Source organism: Cyprinus carpio, chromosome A10 (assembly GCF_018340385.1).
Source record: "Cyprinus carpio isolate SPL01 chromosome A10, ASM1834038v1, whole genome shotgun sequence".
NCBI classification, from domain to species: domain Eukaryota; kingdom Metazoa; phylum Chordata; class Actinopteri; order Cypriniformes; family Cyprinidae; genus Cyprinus; species Cyprinus carpio.
This window is the reverse complement of record NC_056581.1, coordinates 11209216-11232322: the sequence shown is the minus strand read 5'-3', so window position 1 is coordinate 11232322 and position 23107 is coordinate 11209216. Positions and strand designations below refer to the sequence as shown.

General features: G+C 36.1%; 1 protein-coding gene across 21 annotated transcripts in view; it reads right to left on the bottom strand.

Moving 5' to 3' along the window:
• LOC109097883 (phosphatidylinositol-binding clathrin assembly protein-like) overlaps positions 1-18760 on the bottom strand; it is a 38172-nt gene extending 19412 nt beyond the window's left edge. For 3 of the 21 annotated variants that reach the window (XM_042765184.1, XM_042765188.1, XM_042765192.1), the window contains exons 1-11: positions 18438-18752; positions 18070-18323; positions 6458-6600; positions 5581-5656; positions 4060-4162; positions 3880-3973; positions 3595-3706; positions 2644-2750; positions 2505-2546; positions 1712-1723; positions 538-623 (exon numbers count right to left, since the gene is read on the bottom strand). In XM_042765184.1, the coding sequence (XP_042621118.1) occupies positions 538-623; positions 1712-1723; positions 2505-2546; positions 2644-2750; positions 3595-3706; positions 3880-3973; positions 4060-4162; positions 5581-5656; positions 6458-6600; positions 18070-18199 (905 nt within the window). In that variant the 5' untranslated portion in view covers positions 18200-18323; positions 18438-18752. Of the gene's footprint in view, positions 1-537; positions 624-1711; positions 1724-2504; positions 2547-2643; positions 2751-3594; positions 3707-3879; positions 3974-4059; positions 4163-5580; positions 5657-6457; positions 6601-18069; positions 18324-18437 lie in introns of all 21 variants that reach the window. The other 18 variants (XM_042765179.1, XM_042765181.1, XM_042765186.1 and 15 more) reach the window with 15 other exon arrangements.
• Positions 18761-23107: the final 4347 nt, after the last annotated feature.

The window sequence follows — 23107 nt, the reverse complement described above, 5'->3', positions numbered from 1 at the left end:
ACCTAAGAAAAACTGAATTACATTACTTTAAAGAAACATGGCAGGCCACAAAACACACACACAAAGTTTGACAAAAAAGTAGAAAAAAAAGTAGAAAAATTTAATTAATTAATTATTTTAATGAGATTTTTTTTTTTCATATAAACTAAAGTAATGCAGCTTTTTTGTCCCACTGAAACTGAATATGATTTGATATAAGAAGCGGGTCGCAATCAGCTTTTTTGTCCCACTGAAAGAATAACTGAATAATGATTTGATATAAGAATATCAATATCTTGTGAATTTAGTTAGTAAATACTGATTTCTAGATTAGATTAGATTTCATCATAAATATCATAGAATATAGCTCAAAATCCCTTTTACTTAGAAAAACTGCACAGAACTTTTAGCCTGACACAAAACTCCCTGAAACACCTCTCTCCCACACACGCTCAGCACATCCAAAAGTCGCACACACTCGTTGAATGCAGAGCATGAGGAAAGCAACCCCCTCACATACTAGAATGTTCAAAGTAAACTGCCTGAAAATCACTGTACCTGCTGGCGGCCGTGGAGTCTTTGACCTTTTTCCCCTCTAATGAAGCCAAGTGCTGCTCGAGGGCATCCAGAAGGCTACTGGGGGCCTGGAGGGATGGAAACATTCCTTTACTTTACAGGCTACTACTACTACACACACACAGACAGACCACAAATATACACACGCAACATATGTGACTGACTGATTTAATTAAGGACTTTTGACTACTTGAAATCCTAAAAAAAAAAAAAAAAAAAAAAACTTCTCTGAAATTATTTAGGACATATGATAATTTTTAAACATGGATGACACTCAAGGACTTTACTATGAGGAACTTTCTATTGGATTTTGTAATAATATTTTTGTTGTTGTATATGATGTAATGAGATTGCTATTTTTTTTTATTTTGGAGAAAATGATTAATAAGCCTTGAATTGATATAAATAAACTTACTTTAAAACAATTTTAAGAAATGTTAAATACAGAAATAAAAAACAATTAAATAATAATGATACATAAAAAACTAAATAAAAAGAAAAATAAAGTTATTAAAAGATAAACAGATTTTTTTTTAAAGTAAAAATGTTTATTTATTTATTAACAACTGCATTACAATTACCGACTAGTTTGGTACTGACAAAGATTTTAAAATGAATCACCACTTTTCCTTGAATTATAGCTAATATAGTAATATAATACTTTTTTATTGTTTTTTTAAATATTTGACATGATGGTAATGACAATAATATACAAATCACTGTCACTGTCAAATTTTAATTATCAAAAAATAATAATTGATTCTGAACAAACTGAAAATCGAATTTTTAAAACATCACTTCATTTTTTTTTTTTGATAAAATACTTCATATACCAAAAAAAAATAAATTTTATATATATATATATATATATATATTATATATATAAATATGTATATATATGTGTATGTATGTATGTATGTATGTATGTATGTATGTATATATATATATATATTATATATATATATATATATATATATATATATATATATATATATATATATATATATTAAAAACATACTACAGACAAAAATGTCCCCTTAATTGAAGAATCACTGCTGTGCAAAAACACAGATAGCATGCAAAGTCAGATAGCATGCAAACGTACAAACCAAAGACTCTAAACACAGAGAGAAGAGAGTGAGATGCAGGTACTTACACAAACTGTAAACTGAAAACAGAAAGATAAGATAAGAAAGGATACAGAATATAAAGGTGGTAGTTTAACAGAGGTGTTTTCAGAGAATTTAAGAAACTGCAGAAATGTTAAGAAGAATAAAAACAAACACTTAACATAAAACTTAACATTTAATTGTGTAAAACTAGTGTTTTATGTAAATAAAAAAAAAGATAAAGATATACTTAATACATACAAAGAGACTTCTATATACATATAAAAAGTTAGAAATAAATGTTTAAGAATTCAATGAAAACCCCATATTTACAGAGCATGACTCTGAATATTGAGGGGTAAACAAGTAAAAAGCTAGCTGTTTAAAAGAAAGATAAAAATAAAATTAGATTTTAACCAAGATCCGATTTTGTCTCAAACCTGTAAGCTGCCCACAGCATCACACCTTTATGTGCTGTATGAATCAAACATTAAGGACAGTTAGAATAGTTTCCCCCACCAGTGTCATGCAGAGATGTCCGCATGCGCCGAGCACTGCAGTGCACTTCAAAAGCAAAATAGTTGCAGTTCTAGAACTCTCTGATGACTTTTCCTATAGCTTAAGTTAAGTATTGAGATTTCTAGGTAACTGCAGGTTAGAGAGTTCTACAACTTGCACTTGTTTGGATCTAATGTAGCCGTGCCAAGTTTGGCTGTGTAGCTCAAGCCGTGTCTTGCAAAATAAGGGCAGAGTGACAAATAAGTAGCTGACAAGCAGAAGGGAAAGCAGTCAGCGTAAGTTTTTCCTCAAAACCAAGGCCAATATAATTTGTTTCCTCACCTGAGATAGGTCTGGTATGTCCCCTCGGTCAATTCCCACTTGCTGTAATGAGCAGAAAAGAGCTGGTTAATGAGTGTCTCATTCGTATCGGCACATTACATAATCAGGGATCCCCATAGTGCAGGTTTATGCATCCTACCTCTGCCACTTTGAGAAACTCTGAGATTCTCATCATTCGAGTGAGGAATTTCTTATAGATGTCCAGGCCTTCTTTACACTGGGCTTTCTTCATGTCAAAGTACTTCTCTGTAGATGGGAAAAGGTATGAAGTCAGATTTTTAGATAGCTTTAAATTTCCAACACACTTAAAGGGGGCTTGCTTTTCACTCTGCGACTTCACCAGGCCGAGGTATGCTTGGCATCTGTTGCCACAGCATGACCCTAAGTGACTCTCACTAGTATGTCAGCCTCTCACAAAAACTCCCATCCAACATGTAACCACTGAACGAAGCCAACGGATGCAGCTCAGTCTCTGAATGGAGCCATCCAACACAAACAATCCAAGCAAAACCACTGGATTTAGTAAAAATATCATATTGCAATTGTTTAAGAAGTACTGTGGTATTTAAACAGCAATATGATAATCCCATAATAGTTTCAAGTAAAAAAAAATAATTTAAATCATTCCATTTTATTTAGACAACTTGTGCAGTCGTACTTCAAATTATCATTATTGAATTCTAAGTTTTCAACAACAGATCAATCTTTGATAAGACAATATCACACAGTCTGGATGACCAAGCTTAATCACACTCTCTAGCTAATCATCACTTCAAGTTGAAATTTGCTCAGTGCATTGCCAATTTTACTGCCCTAAACCATGACACTGTCTTTACTTGGCCCAAAAATAAATTCTGAGACTATTGATATGCACAGGAAGGGTTTGTTTTATGAGTTACAGCTCTCAGGCAGTAAATAAGCTGTCATAAAACTGAGTGACGAGTCGGGTCAGAGTCCTTTACTGTTGATGAGTAGGTTGATACTTTAAGTTCAAAGGTCTCTGCAACCAATAGTGGAGATAACTGGTAAAAGCCAATATGTAGGGCAGCCCACATTAGGTTTTGAAAGATCAAGCGGAATAACAGCTCACCAAGCAAGTTGATGATCCCTTCATTGTAGGCTGCAAACAAGCGGATGACGTCTTTAAACAGAAGCATGAATGCAGCGTTAATGACCCCGTTTGTGAGCTCGTTGGCATTTACCTGCATACACAAAATAAGCCAAATTCAATTTGGTTTGAGACGATTATGCTGCAAGAACTGAAAAACAATTGAATTTAGGGGAAACAAAAGGGGAAGAGAATTTTAGAGAGGTGTATAGATTTTTGTGTATGTGGATTTTTATGTGGGTCTAGCTGCGGTCATCATAAACTCACGTTGAAGTCGAGGAGTGCATCCATCTGGTTTTGGATGATAGGGATGGTCTTTAGGAGCTTCTCTGTGTTTATCGTTCTCATTACGCCATCCGCCCTTTGACAAAAAAAAAAAAACAGACAACCAATTCAATGAAGAGTTCTCATTTTTGGGTGAACTATCTCTTTAGAAAACAGACTTACCCTCTTTTTACTTTTGTGAAGTCGAAAGCCACTTGTCTGTATGAGACTGCCTTTTCATTCAGGTAGCGGCTGTACCTCCGGATGAAGGTGGACATGTCATATCCTGCATGCAAAAGAGAACATGCTGTCTTTTGAGTTCACAGAGACCCTCAGGATGTTGAACTTATTCATACAGCAGTTTTCATTCTAGACTACTTAAAAATATGAGTCCTTGACGTACTGGTTAAAATCATGTACTAGCACAATGATTGTGACTCATTTTAAATGCTCAGAGAGAAAAAACATTCCAGTTTCCACAGGGTTAGTACAATGCATGACACAACCTAGAACACATCAGCTTTATCTGACTCTGCCAAGTATGACAGGTCATTGTGAAGAAGTGTACTGGTCTATGCCGCTAGTCATATGCTCAAATGCAAGCATAGTAAAGGCAAAAGATACAACACTGGACAATGTATTTAAAATATGTACTTTATATTCTGCAATTATGTGAATATGAGAGCACTAAGACAGATATATTTCTGTTGCACAATTTCATCTTTAGTCATCAAAAATACTACGAGAGTTTGATTGATTCCTGTGAATCAGTTTGTTCAAATTGTCTGTCTGTCTTCAAAACAGTGATTCAAAAAATTTTATTGCATCTTTCATGAATCTCCTTGGAAGTCCCTGCATGGTGCGCATATTATTTTAAAAATATATATATATATATATATATATATATATATACACATATATATTTTTATATGTATTTATTTTTATTCAAGTATGAATGGATATGCATGCATACACAATATACAATATATATATATATATATATATACACACACACACACCCATATATCTATATATAGATAGATATAGATATATATATATATATATATATATATATATATATATATATATATATCTATATATATATATATATATATATTTTTTTTTTTTTTTTGCCCAGCTTTATTATATATGGGTTATATCGCAAAAGTAGGATAAAAGTGAAGTACTGCAAGGTGCCTCAGGAAGAAAATCTGAGCCAGGAAGTTCTAGTCACTTTCATAAAATAGGCCCAGAGTTCTTCTTGAAAGGCTCTCCAAACTAGAGTCTCGCTGTGCTGATTCCCCTGCTGCCTCTTTTGAGTGCTGGCTGCCAGGCAGCTTGTTAATATGGGAAAAGCCTTGGGTAAATAAACCCACTAGTGCTTTATTTAAGCTGAAAGTCGGCCATGTTGCCGAACAGGTCCCAAAAGGGAGTTCAGGGAGAAGATCAGACAGACAGACAGACAGAAAGAGAGAGACAGGACCTAATGCTTCTACTTCCCAAACATTCCAACACCACATCTGACCATGACTAACACTGAAATGATAAAACTGTGAAAACACAGTGCGTGTTCTGTCAGCTCCTCAAATATTCATCAAGTCTGCATTTGTCTTCGGTTTGGACGCTCATGAAAATGGATGACACAGCTGGGATGTGTTTGGAAAAACAGGATGACTAATGAAGTGTCGGGCTGAAAGCACCTACCTTGTAACCCGCTTTTATCCAAAAAATTACTGAGGTTGAATAATGTGTTCCTGGAGGCCAGATATTGTACAAATCTCTGTCAACATAAAGAACAACGAGTTCGGGTCTCAATTTATTCTGAAGTTATTCATCATGCAAATAAAATACTGTCAAAGCCACAAGGGTAAAATTGATTGACTGTGGCATATGTGCGGGTTTAACTGTTTTAGCTTAACCAAAACCATGATTAAACACTGCTGAAAATGCCAACAGTTAAAGGATTAGTTGACCAAAAAATTAAAATTTGGTTATTTACTCTTGGTTATTTCATTTCAAACCTGACTTACTTTTTTCCATGAAAAAAGGTGAAACTTGGCCAATCTTTTCAGTAATATCAAAAAGAATGGTGAATAAAGCTCAATAAATAAATAAATAAATAAACTTAGAGTATTGCCACTTTAAAACTCAATGCCCAATGACTGATTGAGTAAAATAAAACGTAAAATAAAATATATTGAAATAAAAGTTAAAACAGAGTGGTCAGCATATTCTTAAATTAAACTAAAATAGAATGCAAATAAAATAAAAAAGCTTAAACAATAATAATAATAAAAAAAAGTTTAAAAGTGGCCAGGATATTTAAAAACAATAATGTACAATAAAATGTAAAACAAAAAATAAAAATAAAAAATACAATAAATAAAACAAATTAAATTATATATATATAGAGAGAGAGAGAGAGAGAGAGAGAGAGAGAGAGTTTGGAATGACAAGAGATTTAAAAATTTTGGGGTGAACTGTTCCTGAGTTCAGTCTGTATGCATTTCATCAGGCTATAGAGTTCAGGCTGAAGGTGATGAATGTGTACAAGAGTGTGTGTGTATGAAGGGAAGCTGACCTCATTGCCGTAGACCATAAGGTGGTGTGTGGCGATGAGGGATTTGAACACGACCACCCAGCTGGTGTTGGTGGTGCGCTCGAACAGCGTGTCGGCCAGATGAGGGATGTTCACATTCATCTCATTGGTGCACTGGATCAGATCTGGTGAGAGAGAGTTGAAGGAGGTCAGTGTGTTTATAATTCAAACTGTCAGCACGTCACAGCCTTTGTAGTTGGGCCCTAAATAACTTAAACAGTTTTAGTACGTAAACATATGTTTGAACTCTTACATTCCAGATTTCCTTAAAAGGCTGTCCTAACTAGTGGTCATCTGATGAGGTTACATTACTGAGCATAAGAGACTTTTCAGCAACTTCAAAAAACTAATCTTTTGAACAGTAGTGTACATGACAGCAAATATATGTATTCTGTATGTAGGGCCTTATGAAATCAGTTTTATTTTCTGTTTTTTTTTTTTTTTTTTTTTTATTCTGTCACAGTTTCTCCAAGTTAAACCAAACTTTTATTTTGACGGGTTGCTGTGAAGACCTTTAAGTTTCTGTTTGTATGTGATATGAAATGCTCATAAAGTGACTCTTCTAGAGCAGTTCTAGAGATTACATTCATGTTTTCATGTACTCCATGTGTGTTCATACTGAGGCAGCAGAGGCACGCGCACTTCAGTATGTGTGTAGTAAACACACGGAACATTAAGGATTCATATCTAAATAGCATTTTTGTGGCTTAAAATTCACAGACACTAGCCCAGCTCATGTTTTGATTTAAGTGTACTGACCTACTTTTGATTTGTCAATCCAAAATTTGGCAAAACTCCATGACATTTTACATTAAATTCCATTTTTATGACTGGATTCCGTGATTTCATCAACATTTTCCGAATTGCGGAAATCATAAGGCCCTATATATGTAGATGATATTTTTATTACTCAATTCACTGAAAAAAAAAAAAAAAGTTAAAAATATTCAAAAGTTACCATTTGACAAGGACATAAAAATAGCCAAAAATTGGCCAAAATTGTTCTAAACAGACAAACTGTAACAAAAGCTCATTGGTCCAAAATTCCATTCCACATTTTAAGCTTCAGAAATCAGCTGTGATTGTCTTGCACTGGCACTGTTAATCTCATCAACAAAATTAAGGTTCAAAGAGGGTTTCACTGAGGGGACAAAAATGACAATAAAATGAATTAAAACAGATGTTAGATGCAGATTTTTTTTTTCAAGTTTATCATTTTGCACATTATCATCAACTATAATTATTTTCGAAGACAAAGATTAGTCAACCAACTGTGATTATGCCATTAAAAAAATTTATGTATATAACAGGACAAAATACTGACTAAAGACATTTGTTAAGAGATGGTGTAAAAAAATAAAATAAAACAATACTTGATGCTATGTGAAACTTCTGTAACATCCTGCCACAGTTTCCAATGTTGTGACAATATAAAAGTCGGCTAACCTATTTACTGAAAAAAACTGCTGTTTCCAGAAAACCACCTGATGCTGTGGACGGCGTGTGATGCTAAGGTGCCTCTGCGCAGCTCTTTAGCATTAAGACAGCGCTGACATGGTGCAAGTGAGAGACATACATTGATATCCTGTGCTTTATTAGTTCTTTGGCTGGACTCCACAGCCATCTGTGCTCAGAGAGCGAGAGCAGGATCCCTCAAGGCTTTCTCTACACCACAGACACTGTGAGACTCATTGAGGGCTGCAGCTCATCATGCCATTCATGAAGCCTCCCACAGAGAGCGAGGGAGGACGCCGCCACTGCTCTCCGCTGAGAATCGGATCCGAACGGGATTATATCATAAAGTTTTCTGGATTCAAATGATGGAGAAACCACTTCTAGACCTCCTCAAATGAAATGAAAAAGCCACTTCCACTCGTCACAACAACCCATTTCAAAGACACAAGAGTAATTACACACTTCCCAACAAACTGCCTCATAATATTAGTACATACACGACCTTTTGAAGTGGGGATGTGAAAATATGCTGCACAGCGAGCATGGGTGGTCTACAGAAGGCCCTCTCTTTTACACATAACATCCACCATTTAAACCTGCACAAAGGCTTGGTCATGTGACAACAAAAGACTTTTCAGAGCCAACACAAAACGCCTGTGCCAAGCATGACGGCGTTGCAAATGCACATGTCCACGGGACTCATATGAAAGATCAAAGTCTTGTTTAATGGTGTTCTCGGCCTACACCAGGGTAACCTGACACTGACGGGTTTACCTTACATGCCCAGATGTAGCCAACAAACACATCTGAAAGAAGGAATGAGAGACTCTTTCCCAATCAAGACCCACCCAATGTGTATCTCTGTCTCCCTGGAGTGGAGATAAACATGATTGATGGTTCGGTGGGGTGTACATGCATGTGTATCCAACCATGTGATGGCAAACAAATTAGTTATGTGACCTGCTCTTCCTAAACATCAAACTCTCCTACTTGAAGCCGATAAACCATAATATACATGTTCCTCTGACACTGATGCACTTGATCTGAAATGCCTGCAGGGTAAATGATACAATATTCAAAGTTGTCACATGCAAAAAAGTGTACTGGCAGTGTTCTATCTAATATTAGACTGACTTTATTTGCTTCTATAAAAAATGTTGAAGGAATAGGCTGATATTAAGGGGATAGTTGACTCAAAAATGAAAACTGTCATCATTTTCTCACCCTCATGTTATTCCAAACCTGTATACATCACTTGAACACTTGGAATATAGAGCAAAAATTGTGTACTTTTAAGTAGCTTTGCATCTTTTTTTTTTTTTTCTTGAAAGCTCTAGCCTCCATTAGATTTAAAAACAATGTGGATAAAAAGCTCTAGAAATGTTTTCCTTTTGAAGAAACAAAGTCTTACAGGTTTAAAACAACATAAGGGTTAGTAAATCATAGGGGTGTACCGGTGCACATATTCGTTCCGAAAATGTTTGGTATGGATCTTTCGGTTCAGTACAAATGTGTACCAAACAAATACAGCATTGTTTAAACCACTGCACGAGCGGAACTTCATTGGAAGCTTCAAGTTTTATATACTGTTACTTTTGATAAGAAACAGAATCTCATCTTTCAAATTATGTCCGTTTTTTTTCAGGAAATTCAAACAATAAATGCAGTTTTGACACTCTTTGATGTGGTGTGACAGATCGCTGTATAAATGCCTCAGTTTAAACGGCAGCACGGCGCGAGAGTAAGCATTTCAACCACGGAAAAACGTCAATATAACAGCTTGTAAACAAAATGTCACATAGCATTTCATTTACCTCATTCAAGAGCATTGAGCGCTGTGTGAAATATTAGACTACAAAATTATATTTTACTCTACCTGTTAGTGATGTCTTAATTATTAATTATTTTAAGCTGAGTGTTGATTATTATGTTTAAAAATAAATAGTAATTAAAATTTAACTTTGTTAGTTGCAACCTTATAGTAATGTAAAAGGGCTCCCTATAGTTTAGAGCAGTGGTTCCCAATCCTGGTCCTGGAGAACTCCCAACACTGCACGTTTCTGGTGTTCTCCAGGACCAGGATTGGGAACTACTGGTTTAGAGCATAAGGTGAGGTAGATTTTTATCCCTACAAAAACTTTAGTTATAATTGAATTTATTTAAAGAAAAAGATTTTGATCTTTTAATAAAAAGGCAATGTTAGTTAAAGTGTAATGGAGGAATTAAAAAAAAAAAAATCACCTACAATAAAGCCCATTTGTAATTTTTTTTAAAACATGTATGAAACGAACGTGAATAGAACTTGACATTTTAAACTAGATTTTTTGAAGATCTCAAACATCTTTATTTGTCACTGAGCCATTTTCAGTTCATAGGAAGAGTCATTATGAGAGCATGACTCAACATTAATAATTAACCAGAAAAACTTTTGATTGTCAAGGGACACAATATTAAAGCTAGTGATAGGCTGGGCTGCATACTGTATATTAATGCACTGTATGCCTAAAAAGGATGAAAAAAAAAATCATGTTTTCTTCTGTCGACAAAGCTAAATAGATGAAAGGCGTTCATGGAGCAGCAACAAACTACAAAACCTACGTGTCCTGAGCCTTCAAATGCAATTTATTTTGTTAAAAGACAGGAGAACAGAGTGGATGCAGCAACAGGATGCTGCAAACTTCCTACAGTTCATGACAGGAAACTGACAAACTTGACATGAAAACTCGACATGAATCATTTAAAACGTTCAGTCATAAAACAGGCTGATGATGGAGTGGAGATATCTAGGTTCTCTGACCCCTGAAGTATATGGCAGGAGGCAACAAGAGACACAGACCAAGAAACAGACAGAAAGGTTTTTTTTTCTTCTCATGACCGCTCTGGTCCGCTTCAGGCGAACCCATTGGAGAGGGCAGAGGACAGGAAACCATAAAGTGAATGGTTGCTCCCCTGATTCGAAGGCTTTAGCTTGCAGACAGATAGAAGATGGCATCCTGCTCTGCATCACATAAATTCGGTCCACAAAGAATATTTATTACATGCATCATGTATAATCACAATATTCACTAAATGAAATAATAACAAGTAGGGTTGTAACGATTAACCCTGAACCGGTCGAAAATCGATGAAAATATGTGAAGATTTAAATCGGTTGAGATGCCAAAGAAATCACGATTCAATTGGAGTAGGAGTTTACATGAATGTATCTCTGAGGGTAACTGACTATCTTTAGAAAAGGTTATGTGGTATTTTCTTTTCATCTTGTCTCTGAACAATGCATATTAAAGTAGTGTTCATAAGCAGCTCTGCTTTGTTTACAGCGGTAACCTAGGAAACAGTGTATCATTGCTGTTCATAAGCGCCACCTGCTGTCAGAGAGTGAATCTGCATCTCATTGAGGTCCACTGTTGCTTCGTTCAGATATGTTTTATGTAGTATGGTTTCACAAAACCTCTTCTGTTTTGGCTTCAAATTTCAAATTATATAGTCAAATTTATATTAAAAACTACTCATGCTGCATGTATGCTTCATCTTTGTTTGGATCATGATTAAAATCCAGTGGTTGCCTCTAATTTTAAATGGAAAGAGCACAGACAAAGCCTTAGTTTGTTCATATTAAAATATTATACAACAGACCAAGACATTGTACAATGCTCAACATGAATAACGCTTAATGTGGCTTAATGTACTAAGACAGTGATAAAGACTAAATTGCAAAGCATTTACTATGTGCAGATACACAATTGAGCCCAAAATGTGAAAGCGCTTTCCTCTTATATAAAGAAAATGCCTAATGCATGGAGACAGTGATATTAAAAGACCACTTTCTGTGCACATCTTACTAATAAAGCATGCTATGTCCAGGAAAACAGATGAGCACAGAATATGAACTTTAAATGTAACTATTTGTTCAATGCATAAGCCATGTTAAGCATTTTGTTTTTATGGTTTTCTAAAGAGAGGAAAACGCTTAACGTGTAATTAAATGCATTGTGTTTATATTCTGGGCTCATCTGCGTGTCTTTTAGCATCACTGTTTTAGTACATAAAGCCAGCATTTAAAAAATGCTACAAAACTGTTAAGCTCCCAGGGATTTGATTTTGGTTGTCATTTGTTGAAATAAATATTAAAAATACAGTGTTCTTGTCCGCTGAATATAACCCACAATCTCTGATACGTATCTTCACATTCTCTATATCCTGAATGTTACACATAATAAAGTGTTGGAAATCACTTTCCTAAACATATTTTAACCAGACAATATTGCCTCCCATGAAGACCATGCGGTTACATCAGTCCAGCACCAGCAGAAGCAAATATCATGGCCAAAAAATTCCACATGTACAGAGCGCTTTCACAGAGCTCACTGGCCAGAGGAAGAACAACATATCTGAGCTGGAATGCAGTCTTGACTTCACAGCATTGCAGAATCCAGAGCGTGTTGAGGAAGTGGATGAAGAGAGAGAGAGAGAGAGAGAGAGAGAGAGAGAGAGAGAGAGAGAGAGAGAGAGAGAGAGAGAGAAGGAGAATGAAGGAGACAGCTGCACAGAAATCAGGGAAACATGCCACAAACTCCAAAAAAAAAATATTAAAATAAACTGCTGTAAACTTGGGAACAAAAACTAAATAAAAACTAAAAAAAATAAATAAATAAATAAAATAGTATTCTGGAAGTCAATTCTGTCAACCATGCCATGGATTTCCCCCAAAAATGAGCAGCTGTTAAAGGTCAATGATTAATTAAAAAAAATTAAATATAAATTAGCAGATAGGAAGTCAGGCATGTAAGAATGTCTTCATAAACGGAAAGAACAGCTGCTCAAGGATAAATAAGAAATTATTCAAAACATCATTCAGTAAAACTTCATGTCTGGGCTCATCTTTATTTGCTCTTACTGGAGGCATTTTATCAATAGTTTTTCAAAGGTTCTCATTAACAAAATAATAGTGAGTTAATACCACTAGCAAGTGCATTCAAACAAGTATCCACAAGGTAACTTTTTCTTTCTGAAATAACATCTTGAAAAAATTATTCATGGCTGAAAGGACCACAAAGAATTATGAGGAAGCAGATCTCAGGTCATTAGCTAATCCTACATTAAAAATGATGATTAAATACATAATTATTATAGAGGGGAACCAAAAAAAAAAAACGACAATGTCAGGCAAGCAGCTTATATGAAGTTTTTGGTTTGTTTTTTGTAAACCAACAAGACAGACAATAAACAGAAAATCTGAATCACTTGGACTGCTTCCACACTGGACTTTTCCATATTTAGACAAAGTGACGTTCAGAATGAAGCAGCATGTTCTGAGAACAAACTCTGCTGATTAGACTCAAGTTTTGACTCATGAATTTCCCCTCATGCAGCTCTATCTTGATGTTATAGTCACTGTGCTCTGCTATCTGCAGACATCTCCCGTTTAATCAGCTCCCAACATTTTTCTAAATTTCTGGAACAACTTCCTGTTGGCTGTTTAGATTTCAAATAGTTGGCGAACTACAAGAACGCAGGAAGTATCTTGAACTGGTCGGCTGGGTTCATCCAGGACAAGACCCTTTACAGTCTCGACTGTGAGTTTGGGAGGGTCTGGAAGCAGGAATGCTGATCAACTCCCTGTTCTAGCTCATAGCACAAAAAATTTGCAGAAACTAAGAGTCAGGTAGCTATGGGGATCACAGCTATGCTTTAAAGTCTGCATGATATAAAAAAAGACACCATCTATTTTCTAAATGCATGATATAGTATTATTTTAGTATTATTGATATAATATTATAGTGATTGTTTCTAATTTTTTTTTTCCCTAATGTAATATGTTTAATTTAAATGTCACCCGATCTTTTTTTTAGAAACATTTTTCCGAGAAGGTTTAACCATGCAAACTGTCTTGCAGCAAGAGTCACAGCACTGTCAGTTAACACTGCCCTCACTAATTACTAGTAGTAGTAGTTTAGACAAAAGGAAGGGCATCCGGTGTAAAACATGTGCCAAATCTGTTTTGCGGATCACTCCGCTGTGGCGACCCCTGATAAAAGGGAGCAACCCAAAGGAAGAGAGAGAGTTTGAAATACTTGCTGAGTGCAGCCCCTGCTGAACGGTATGTTTATGCCCTAAATTTCTGCATCATCATCACTCAAAAAGCAGTAAGGACGGCATCACAACCTCCCCCTATCTGCTGTATTTGGGTTGGTGTGACTAGTTACATAATATCTGATCACTTAAAACCGGTGAGGTAAACAGGCACATTGCTAATGGCATACTGGGTCAATAATTTAGGAAATGGAAAACGAAGAAAGTCAACTACAAACACTTTAAAGCCGGGCTTGACTAGGAGGTTTAAACAGTGACTAAAAGCTGTACGGTTCTCTATTCACATACAGCAGGGCGGCAAGTCAGCACTCTTTCTGACCGACCGTTATTCGATGCCTCTCAGGTCACATGCTACATTTCTACACAGGTACAGACACACACATTGGTATGACTGACGTACAGCAGATCTCTGCCAGAGTGATCTGACACCATAAAACAGCACAGAGGGGTCCCTTTGTTGGAGCAGATGACATTTCATGGCTGTTGTAACTACACCGAAGGGATGAAAGCTCTACAGTCAATGCTCCGTAAGCTTTCCCACCCTATAACCTGGTGCTTAGGGTGCTTTCAAATTGACATTTTCATGACCGCAACCTCAAAATTGGGCTAAGAAGTGTGTATTTGCAAATACTGATACAAAACAGCGGGAACACCAATCAAGATGAGAGCACTTTAATCTACTATTACAACAAACGACTGATCCGATTTCCGCTGGCTGTCCAACGGTTCATCAGACAGGATGCATTTCACGTCCTGAAAACCTTCAGCAGTAATTAGGCACACAAACCGTTTCATTTTATTTCATTTTTTTGAATACACACTGAACCACCAATCAGGTACGCTGCAGAATAAACATTATATAATCTGGACCATTCTTGTACATACTGCCTGGAAGAGCTCTGCAGTTATAGGAAATCAAGCTATCTGATGGAAAACGTATGTGTTAATTCAATTCAAGCACTAAGTTTGCTAGAAGCCGCTGTGTATCTCAAAACCATAAAGATAAGTGAGTGTGTGTGTGTGTGTGTGTGTGTGTGGCGTATTCGGTCTCGGACAGATTCTAAGAAGCGTCTATCATATTGCAGAACTGACACATATGAATGAGCGCCCAGAATAAGCCTTGATCCCGTTGAACATGCTTACACAGCACTGGGGCACGAAAGGCCAGCCAACATGACTTCAACAAGCCATGGAAATACAATGTTGATGTTTGGTGGTGTGTATGTGTGTGTGAGATCACCTTCCATTAAACTCAACAACTACCCATCCAATCTCTTGTGGTGAATTCACCAGTTTACTTGCACTAAACCATCATCAACACACACAAGGTTGTTTATACCCCATATTTACATCCATGGGCCATTATTTAGGAGAGTCAGTAAATTTAGCATCCACTGTAATGGTAAAATAAAAGCCATATATGCAGCGGAGTATCTATCGTACTTGCTTGCCACATGAGAATCAATGAAGTTCATTCTCACATGTTTGTTCAGAAAATATCTAATTAGGTGTTTCGAAGATCAGTGGATATCATAAAGGTTTGGAATGACATGAGGGCAAGAAACTGATGACAGAACTTTCAATTTTGTGTTAACTATCCCTTTAAGTGTGCAAATTTTATGATGGGTGGGACCAACTGTTTTCCCAACCAAAAGAAGATGGAGGGAATTTTTGTATTTTTAAATGGTATTCAATTTTGTTTAGCAATGCTAGCAGAGAATAAATTACACACTCCACTTTTAACATGAACCAATGTGATCCAGCATTACATTTATCAAATCTTGAGCACTATAGTGAGTGAGTGCTCTGCATTTCCTTATATGCTACAGAACACACTCAAGCTCTCCAGACTAATAATGGCAGACATTATGGAACATAAGCCAACATCCATATATGGACATAAAAGGATGTATACGGCACCTGCTGATCCACAGCAACCCTTTGCAAAAGTTTAGTCAAGCTGGTCTTAAATTAGTGACCTCAGACTTTGTGTAGTGCAACTCCTACTGACCAAAGACTTGCAATAAGAAAAATCATTTTATTCATCAAACTTTATCAAAAAAATTCACAGAATGTATTTTATCTTTATTTTCATGTTTAAATGATTTTGTGACTAAATAGAGCAGCATTATTTATTACAATGTTCTTGTTTTTAACTGTTGAATGGAAAGGCAGAATGGAAACAATTGGAGGACATTTTTTTTCAGCCAGCTGGTAATTTCAGGGATAAGGGTAGTTCAAGAGGAATGTTCCTCCCTTCCCCGGAAACCCGGCCCAAGTCAAAGAGGCTGGGGGACGGAGCCGGAGCCTTATCTAATGTTCAAATCAAACAGAAGGAGAGTGAGACATGCTGCTATTTCTGTCCCAGAGGAAACTCCATGCACAGAACACACTGCTGCACTGAAATACCTACAAGACCTCTTCACACACTCTCTCCACGCTACGGGAACCAACCTGAGGGTGCTGGACTACTGTGAAATGTTCTGGACGCGATAATTTAAGAAGAACTTAACATAAGCACATACTCTTGAGGGAAGAAGGCAATTACATCTGACCTCCACTTAGTTCAGAACTTTCTGTCAGCACACATGCCACTCTGTATTGTCAAGACCCAGCTAAAAATAGTCTCACTAGAGGAAATTAGCACTGTAGGATGGGAACAAATGTAAACCATATGTAAACTAGCGGAATGGGACAAAAGGCTTCATTCGCCAGTGCCACAGGCCTTGATTTGACTCAAATGATGGTGCCATATTTACTGACATTTATGCAAAAACACAAACAAAGATCCACAAAGATCAAACATAGAAAACTGTACTACAAGAATGAGTTTGCAAACACAAACCTACAATAAAACGACTGCAAAACTGACAAATAAAGAATAAACTGCAGTTGATTCATGCCGGCTTCAGATCTCACTAAATGAACACAAACATTCACACTTTTCTTGAATATCTGATGAGGTCCGGATGGGACCTAAATGAGGCCAGTGTGCTTTCTGTGAATTATAAGAAACCCTGGGCATCCGGCACTATGACAGCTGTCAGCACCATCACCTGTGGGAGACTGAGAACATCTCACTCAGAGAGGACAACCTGATTCCACCGCGCTTATAACAAGCAATAAATATGACATCTTCATGAAGTTAAAAGTTAACTTGACAGAACAGTCTCATGCGTTCACCTGCTGGCAAGATTGTGCCAATTACCACACTTTCCTCTATAAACACAATGTATTAAAATTATCATTTACTCAATTTCATAACCCTAACTTTAGACACTTCTGTGAAATATGTATTGATTTCATTTAAGTTGTACATATTTTTAATATAAAAATGCCTAAGCAGCTCTTTTTTGCATAATGAAAGTGGATGGCGACTAAAGTTTAAGCACCAAAAAGTGCTATAAAAAACAATAAAACATCAGAAAATAATTCACACACCCCGTGCACTATATTTTCCAAGCCTTTAAAGTCATTGGATATCTTTGTGTTAAACATAAATTGAAATTTGTCAGTTGTTAATCACAGAAAATTGTGCTTGACAGCAGTGTCAGAATTTTCATTTTGTTAACTATTCTTTTAAGAAATATAAATTAGTCATATGATAATAAAACTTTCTGCTTTTTGTTTTGCAACCTCAAAAAGACAGAAAACCGGGGGTTTTCTTTCATACCAAAAGCATGTTTGTTTGCAATCATCAGATTTCTCAATAAATCCATTCAAACCTAGAAGCGTCCGGATCAGACAGCAGATGGGTTCATTTTAAAGTGTGGTTAATAATTAGTTAGCAAGTTAAATCATTAAATGCACTGCACTGTACTGTACTCATGCTATCTCAAAACTCAATGCAAAGGGGACACAAATGATCGGTGTCAACATCAGCAAAGGTCGCTGGAGGAACCTGGTTAAATAACACGAACAGCACCGAACGTGAATCTTTTGCAGGCCTCGTGCCCAGAACCTCTCGTTCCCAGGGCGACGAGTGACTGACGTAACTTTCAACCGTGGGTCCGAGAAAAGATAGTACAAAATCCCATGACACTTACAGTCCAAATGCTTCTTCTTTGGCCCCATGACTTCGTGCGTGGTCGCCTTGCACACCGTTTTGGACACCGCGGAACCGGTAACACTGTGTTGCGCTGCCGTTATCCGGTCCGTTATGCTCTGTCCAGACATCCTCGCAGTTTAAACAAACAGAAAAAGGGGGGAAAGAAAAAAAAGAGGGGGAAAAATCAGCTCGGGCTGTTAAATCCAACGGCAATGCTGTAGTCCCAGGGATGTGCACTGTTCCGCCACCTGACTGGGGAAGAAAGAGAGAAAAAAAAATGAGATTGCAAGTGAGACGCATCCACCGCTTTAAAGAGTCCAAATGAAGTTTGCTCTGTATGAATGCCGTCAGCTGACATTTACGTACCAAACGTTTCCTCTTCTATTAACAGCAGTGTCCCCTCTCTCCCTCTCTCAACCCCTCTGTCCAGCACTCTCCTATCCCTCTCCCCCTCTCTCTCTCTCTTAACTCCCCCTTTTCCTCCTCAGTGGCTCGCCTCTCGGATCTCGCCTCCCCCTGCTGGGTTTAAAAGGCTCGTAGGAAAATGGCGGGTCTGTTTCCTCTTTTCAGAGGATCCTCCCAAGGTTTTTATGGATGCTGGATGGTTGGTGCCAAATGACGCCATGTTGGCTCTAAACATAAGCCTGGGGCTTTTAGACCACATAGAAAATGAGTATTGCTGTTTCGATTGTGAGCCAAAATGGTGACTCGAGACGGATAGTTTCTGTGTATTATCTACTAGTTCTGCTGTTCAGACGGGTGATGGTGCACGTGACGGAATTTGTCCAACCAAACTCATGGTTTCACATGTAGTACTTTTACAACATAATCTATTTAAATATGTCACTGATTAAATGTGTATTTATGTCACAGTTTACAAAATAATGGAATATATAATTGTTATAAAAAAATTATGTACGTGTGTGTTTTATTTTTAAATACAATATAATAATAAGTAGAATTTATTAAGTAGAAAGTGTGTGAGTATTCAGTAAGGTAGACATTTCACAATAACACGAAAAAGTCGAACATGTAATCTATAATAAAAGATGAGAAAATTTTTTCCCAGTTTTATCTTTATTACTTAAAAAATATGATTTCATTATTTATGATTCGTTTATAAATGAATGACTTATTATTAGCTTCCAGTTGATTAACTGATTAACTTGTGGGAAAGAAAATCCAAATAAAACATTTTACTTTAATTTTCCTCAGTGCAAGAATTATTTAATCTTTCCTTACAAAATGCATGGAAAGGGAGACATCTAGTGAAAAAATTATGCAATAACAGAAAGCATTAAAAAAGTATTTTGTGTCGATAAATCCTAAACTGCGTATTTAAAGCTTAAGTAATTGATGCAAATTACAGTAGCTGATTATACTCGTGTTGACTAAACGCTGTTTAATTTTCCCTTCCTGCAGGAACTCAGATTCTGGAATGTCCTGAATCTGTTTAGTTCAGTTTATGCATTCAAATATTGATTACGAATACAAATATCCACAAGCATCTTGTGAATATTTTCCTGTGGTCACGATAGATAGATAGATAGATAGATAGATAGATAGATAGATAGATAGATAGATAGATAGATAGATAGATAGATAGATAGATAGATAGATAGATAGATAGATAGATAGATAGATAGATATTGATATACGCTGTTAAGCATCACTATATTCAGCTCACTGGTGCAATTAGATGGAACTCAAGCTGAGGAGCAGAGAGGGAGAGGATATCAGAGATTGAATGTCCAGGAGATCAGCCACTAATACACAATGCCAGAGCACTGATCAGTTTCAGGATGAGACTCATTTGTGTTAAATGGGCCGAGCAGATTGATTTAGGCCTAAAGCAACAGTCTGCATCGCACAGGTGGCATCAGTGCTCATCGTGTTGTAGTCTTATCGGTAGGTGGCGATATGCACATGCGAGTCTCTGTGTCCTTGCTCAAAAACTTTTAAGAGCATCTTGACAACATCCATTTGAGAGACCGCAGGTGCATGTCAGCTCTTTCTATCTACAACAAATTTTCTACCAGAAAACTAAACAATTTTTCGAGAGGTTGTGTAATCTATAACTTCCAGGATCCTTTGGTAATATTCACCACATGCAAAAAAAAATAAAATAAATAAAAATAAAAAATTACCAATACACTAAATAAACAAACAACAATAAATCTTAATAAAAATAAAGCTTCATCATCATCATCATCATCAAAATATTATTATTATTATTATTATTATTATTTAGAATGATAATATTTATTATCATACTGCTTTTTTTATTATATTTAACTTACAGACATTTAAAGAGTTTTAGCCTACATAACTATTATCTTTCATGATCCTTTGACATGTTTAATGCTTATAGCTTTTACTTTTTAAAGCAATCAGAGCTGGGTAGTAACTGATTATATGTAATCTGGATTACATAATCTTTTTTTTTTTTTTAAATAAGTACTTGTAATTCGATTAAATTACATTTTAAAATACTTGTTATCAGACTACAATTAGTTTTTTATTGATCACATGATTACTTATTATTCACACAATAGCAATAAATTATTTATAATTTATAAATTCTCCCAAATTCCTCTTTTTCATCTTTTACATGTTCCTTTTTAAAACAGCCTATTCCTTTTACACTCAGAAAGTCTTCCAGTTTTGTGGACATTCACACAAAGACTAGCCAGGTGCTACTCAGCATTTGATTTTGAATGATTTTTGCAACTACTGATGAACACCTTTATGTTTACTTGAATTATTACTCAGTAGGTTATTTAACAATCTATCACAATGTCTCTGGGAGGCCTTTGTCTTTCAATCAAATTAAAATGCACAAATTCACATTATTTCTTATTTAAATGTAATGTAGGCATTCCCAAACTTTTTGTCATCTGAACATCTTTCTCCTTATATATTTACTTGAAGTACCCCTGAGATTTTTAAATAAATATTTAATAATTAAGTATCACATTTGCATGCTTACAGTTTTCTGGCATCGGTTAATGGTCACATGACATGCAGGTAAACAAATAAAATAATGCACTTTTTAGGAAGTGTTTTATTTTGAATTATGTTTTTTTTTTTAAATTACATTTTACATTTTTGTGATTTAATTAATGATTAACATTTCAATAAAATCAACACCACCCTGCAATACCTTAACAAACTGGAAACAGTGATGTAATGTTTAATGAATTTTATGTTGTTCATTTCAACTAATGGAAAATATTTTCTTACTCTTTGTTTTTTAATATCAATATGGTACAAGATTATCCTATTTAAATCAATGTAATAAACAAATTAGGTAAAAAGTAATGTAAAAGTACTCAAAAAGTAGTCTGATTATATTACCTGAAATGTAATGGATTGCACTATTAACTACAATTTTTCTAATGTAATTTGGAATCAGTAAACGTTTGTGTCTGTGAGGAGAGAGCTGGTTATAGATATGGCTCATAATGAAAAGGTGTGTCCCTCAGGTCTGAACACAACATGGCTTGTGTTTCACACATAAACAATAAGGCATCCTGTGATTTCTGCCACCTGGGACCAGAAACACAGCTTTTCTGTCTGTTTAATCCCGGACAGCTCTCTCACATGCACAATAGTATCCTAAAATGCTGTCCAGTAGTATTTCAACTCTATAAACTCTTTCCCGGATCAGAGTGTGGTTTTTTACACAATAGTGCCACAGTATAAACATGAGGTGTGTATAAATAAATATATATATATATATATATATATATATATATATATATATATATATATATATATATATATATATATATATATATATATATAAAGGTGCATCTCAATAAATTAGAATGTTGTGGAAAAGTTCATTGATTTCAGTTATTCAACTCAAATTGTGAAACTCATGTAGTAAATAAATTAAATGCACACAGACTGAAGTAGTTTAAGTCTTTGGTTATTTTAATTGTGATGATTTTGGCTCACATTTAACACAAAACCCACCAATTCACCCACTAATCTCAACAAATTAGAATACTTCATAAGACCAATAAAAACAACTTTTGGCCTTCTGGAAAGTATGTTAATTTAGTGTGCATGTACTCAATACTTGGTAGGGGCTCTTTTTGCTTTAATTACTGCCTCAATTTGGCGTGGCTTAAGGTGATCAGTTTGTGGCACTGCTGAGGTGGTATGGAAGCCCAGGTTTTCTTTGACAGTAGCCTTCAGCTCATCTGCATTTTTTGGTTTCTTGTTTCTCATTTTCCTCTTGACAATACCCCATAGATTCTCTATGGGGTTCAGGTCTGGTGAGTTTGCTGGCCAGTCAAGCACACCAACACCTTGGTCATTTAACCAACTTTTGGTGCTTTTGGCAGTGTGGGCAGGTGGCAAATCCTGTTGGAAAATGAAATCAGCATCTTCAAAAAGCTGGTCAGCAGAAGGAAGCATGAAGTGCACCAAAATTTCTTGGTAAACAGGTGCAGTGACTTTGGTTTTCAAAAAACACAATGGACCAACACCAGCAGATGACACTGCACCCCAAATCATCACAGACTGTGGAAACTTAACACTGGACTTCAAGCAACTTGGGCTATGAGCTTCTCCACCCTTCCTCCAGACTCTAGGACCTTGGTTTCCAAATGAAATACAAAACTTGCTCTCATCTGAAAAGAGGACTTTGGACCACTGGGCAAAGTCCAGTTCTTCTTCTCCTTAGCCCAGGTAAGACGCTTCTGACGTTGTCTGTGGTTCAGCAAATTCCTTGACACGTCTGTGTGTGGTGGCTCTTGATGCCTTGACCCCAGCCTCAGTCCATTCCTTGTGAAGTTCAGTTAAATTCTTGAATCGATTTTGCTTGACAATCCTCATAAGGCTGCGGTTCTCTCGGTTGGTTGTGCATCTTATTCTTTCACACTTTTTCCTTCCACTCAACTTTCTGTTAACATGCTTGGATACAGCACTCTGTGAACAGCCAGCTTCTTTGGCAATGAATGTGTGTGGCTTACCCTCCTTGTGAAGGGTGTCAATGATTGTCTTCTGGACAACTGTCAGATCAG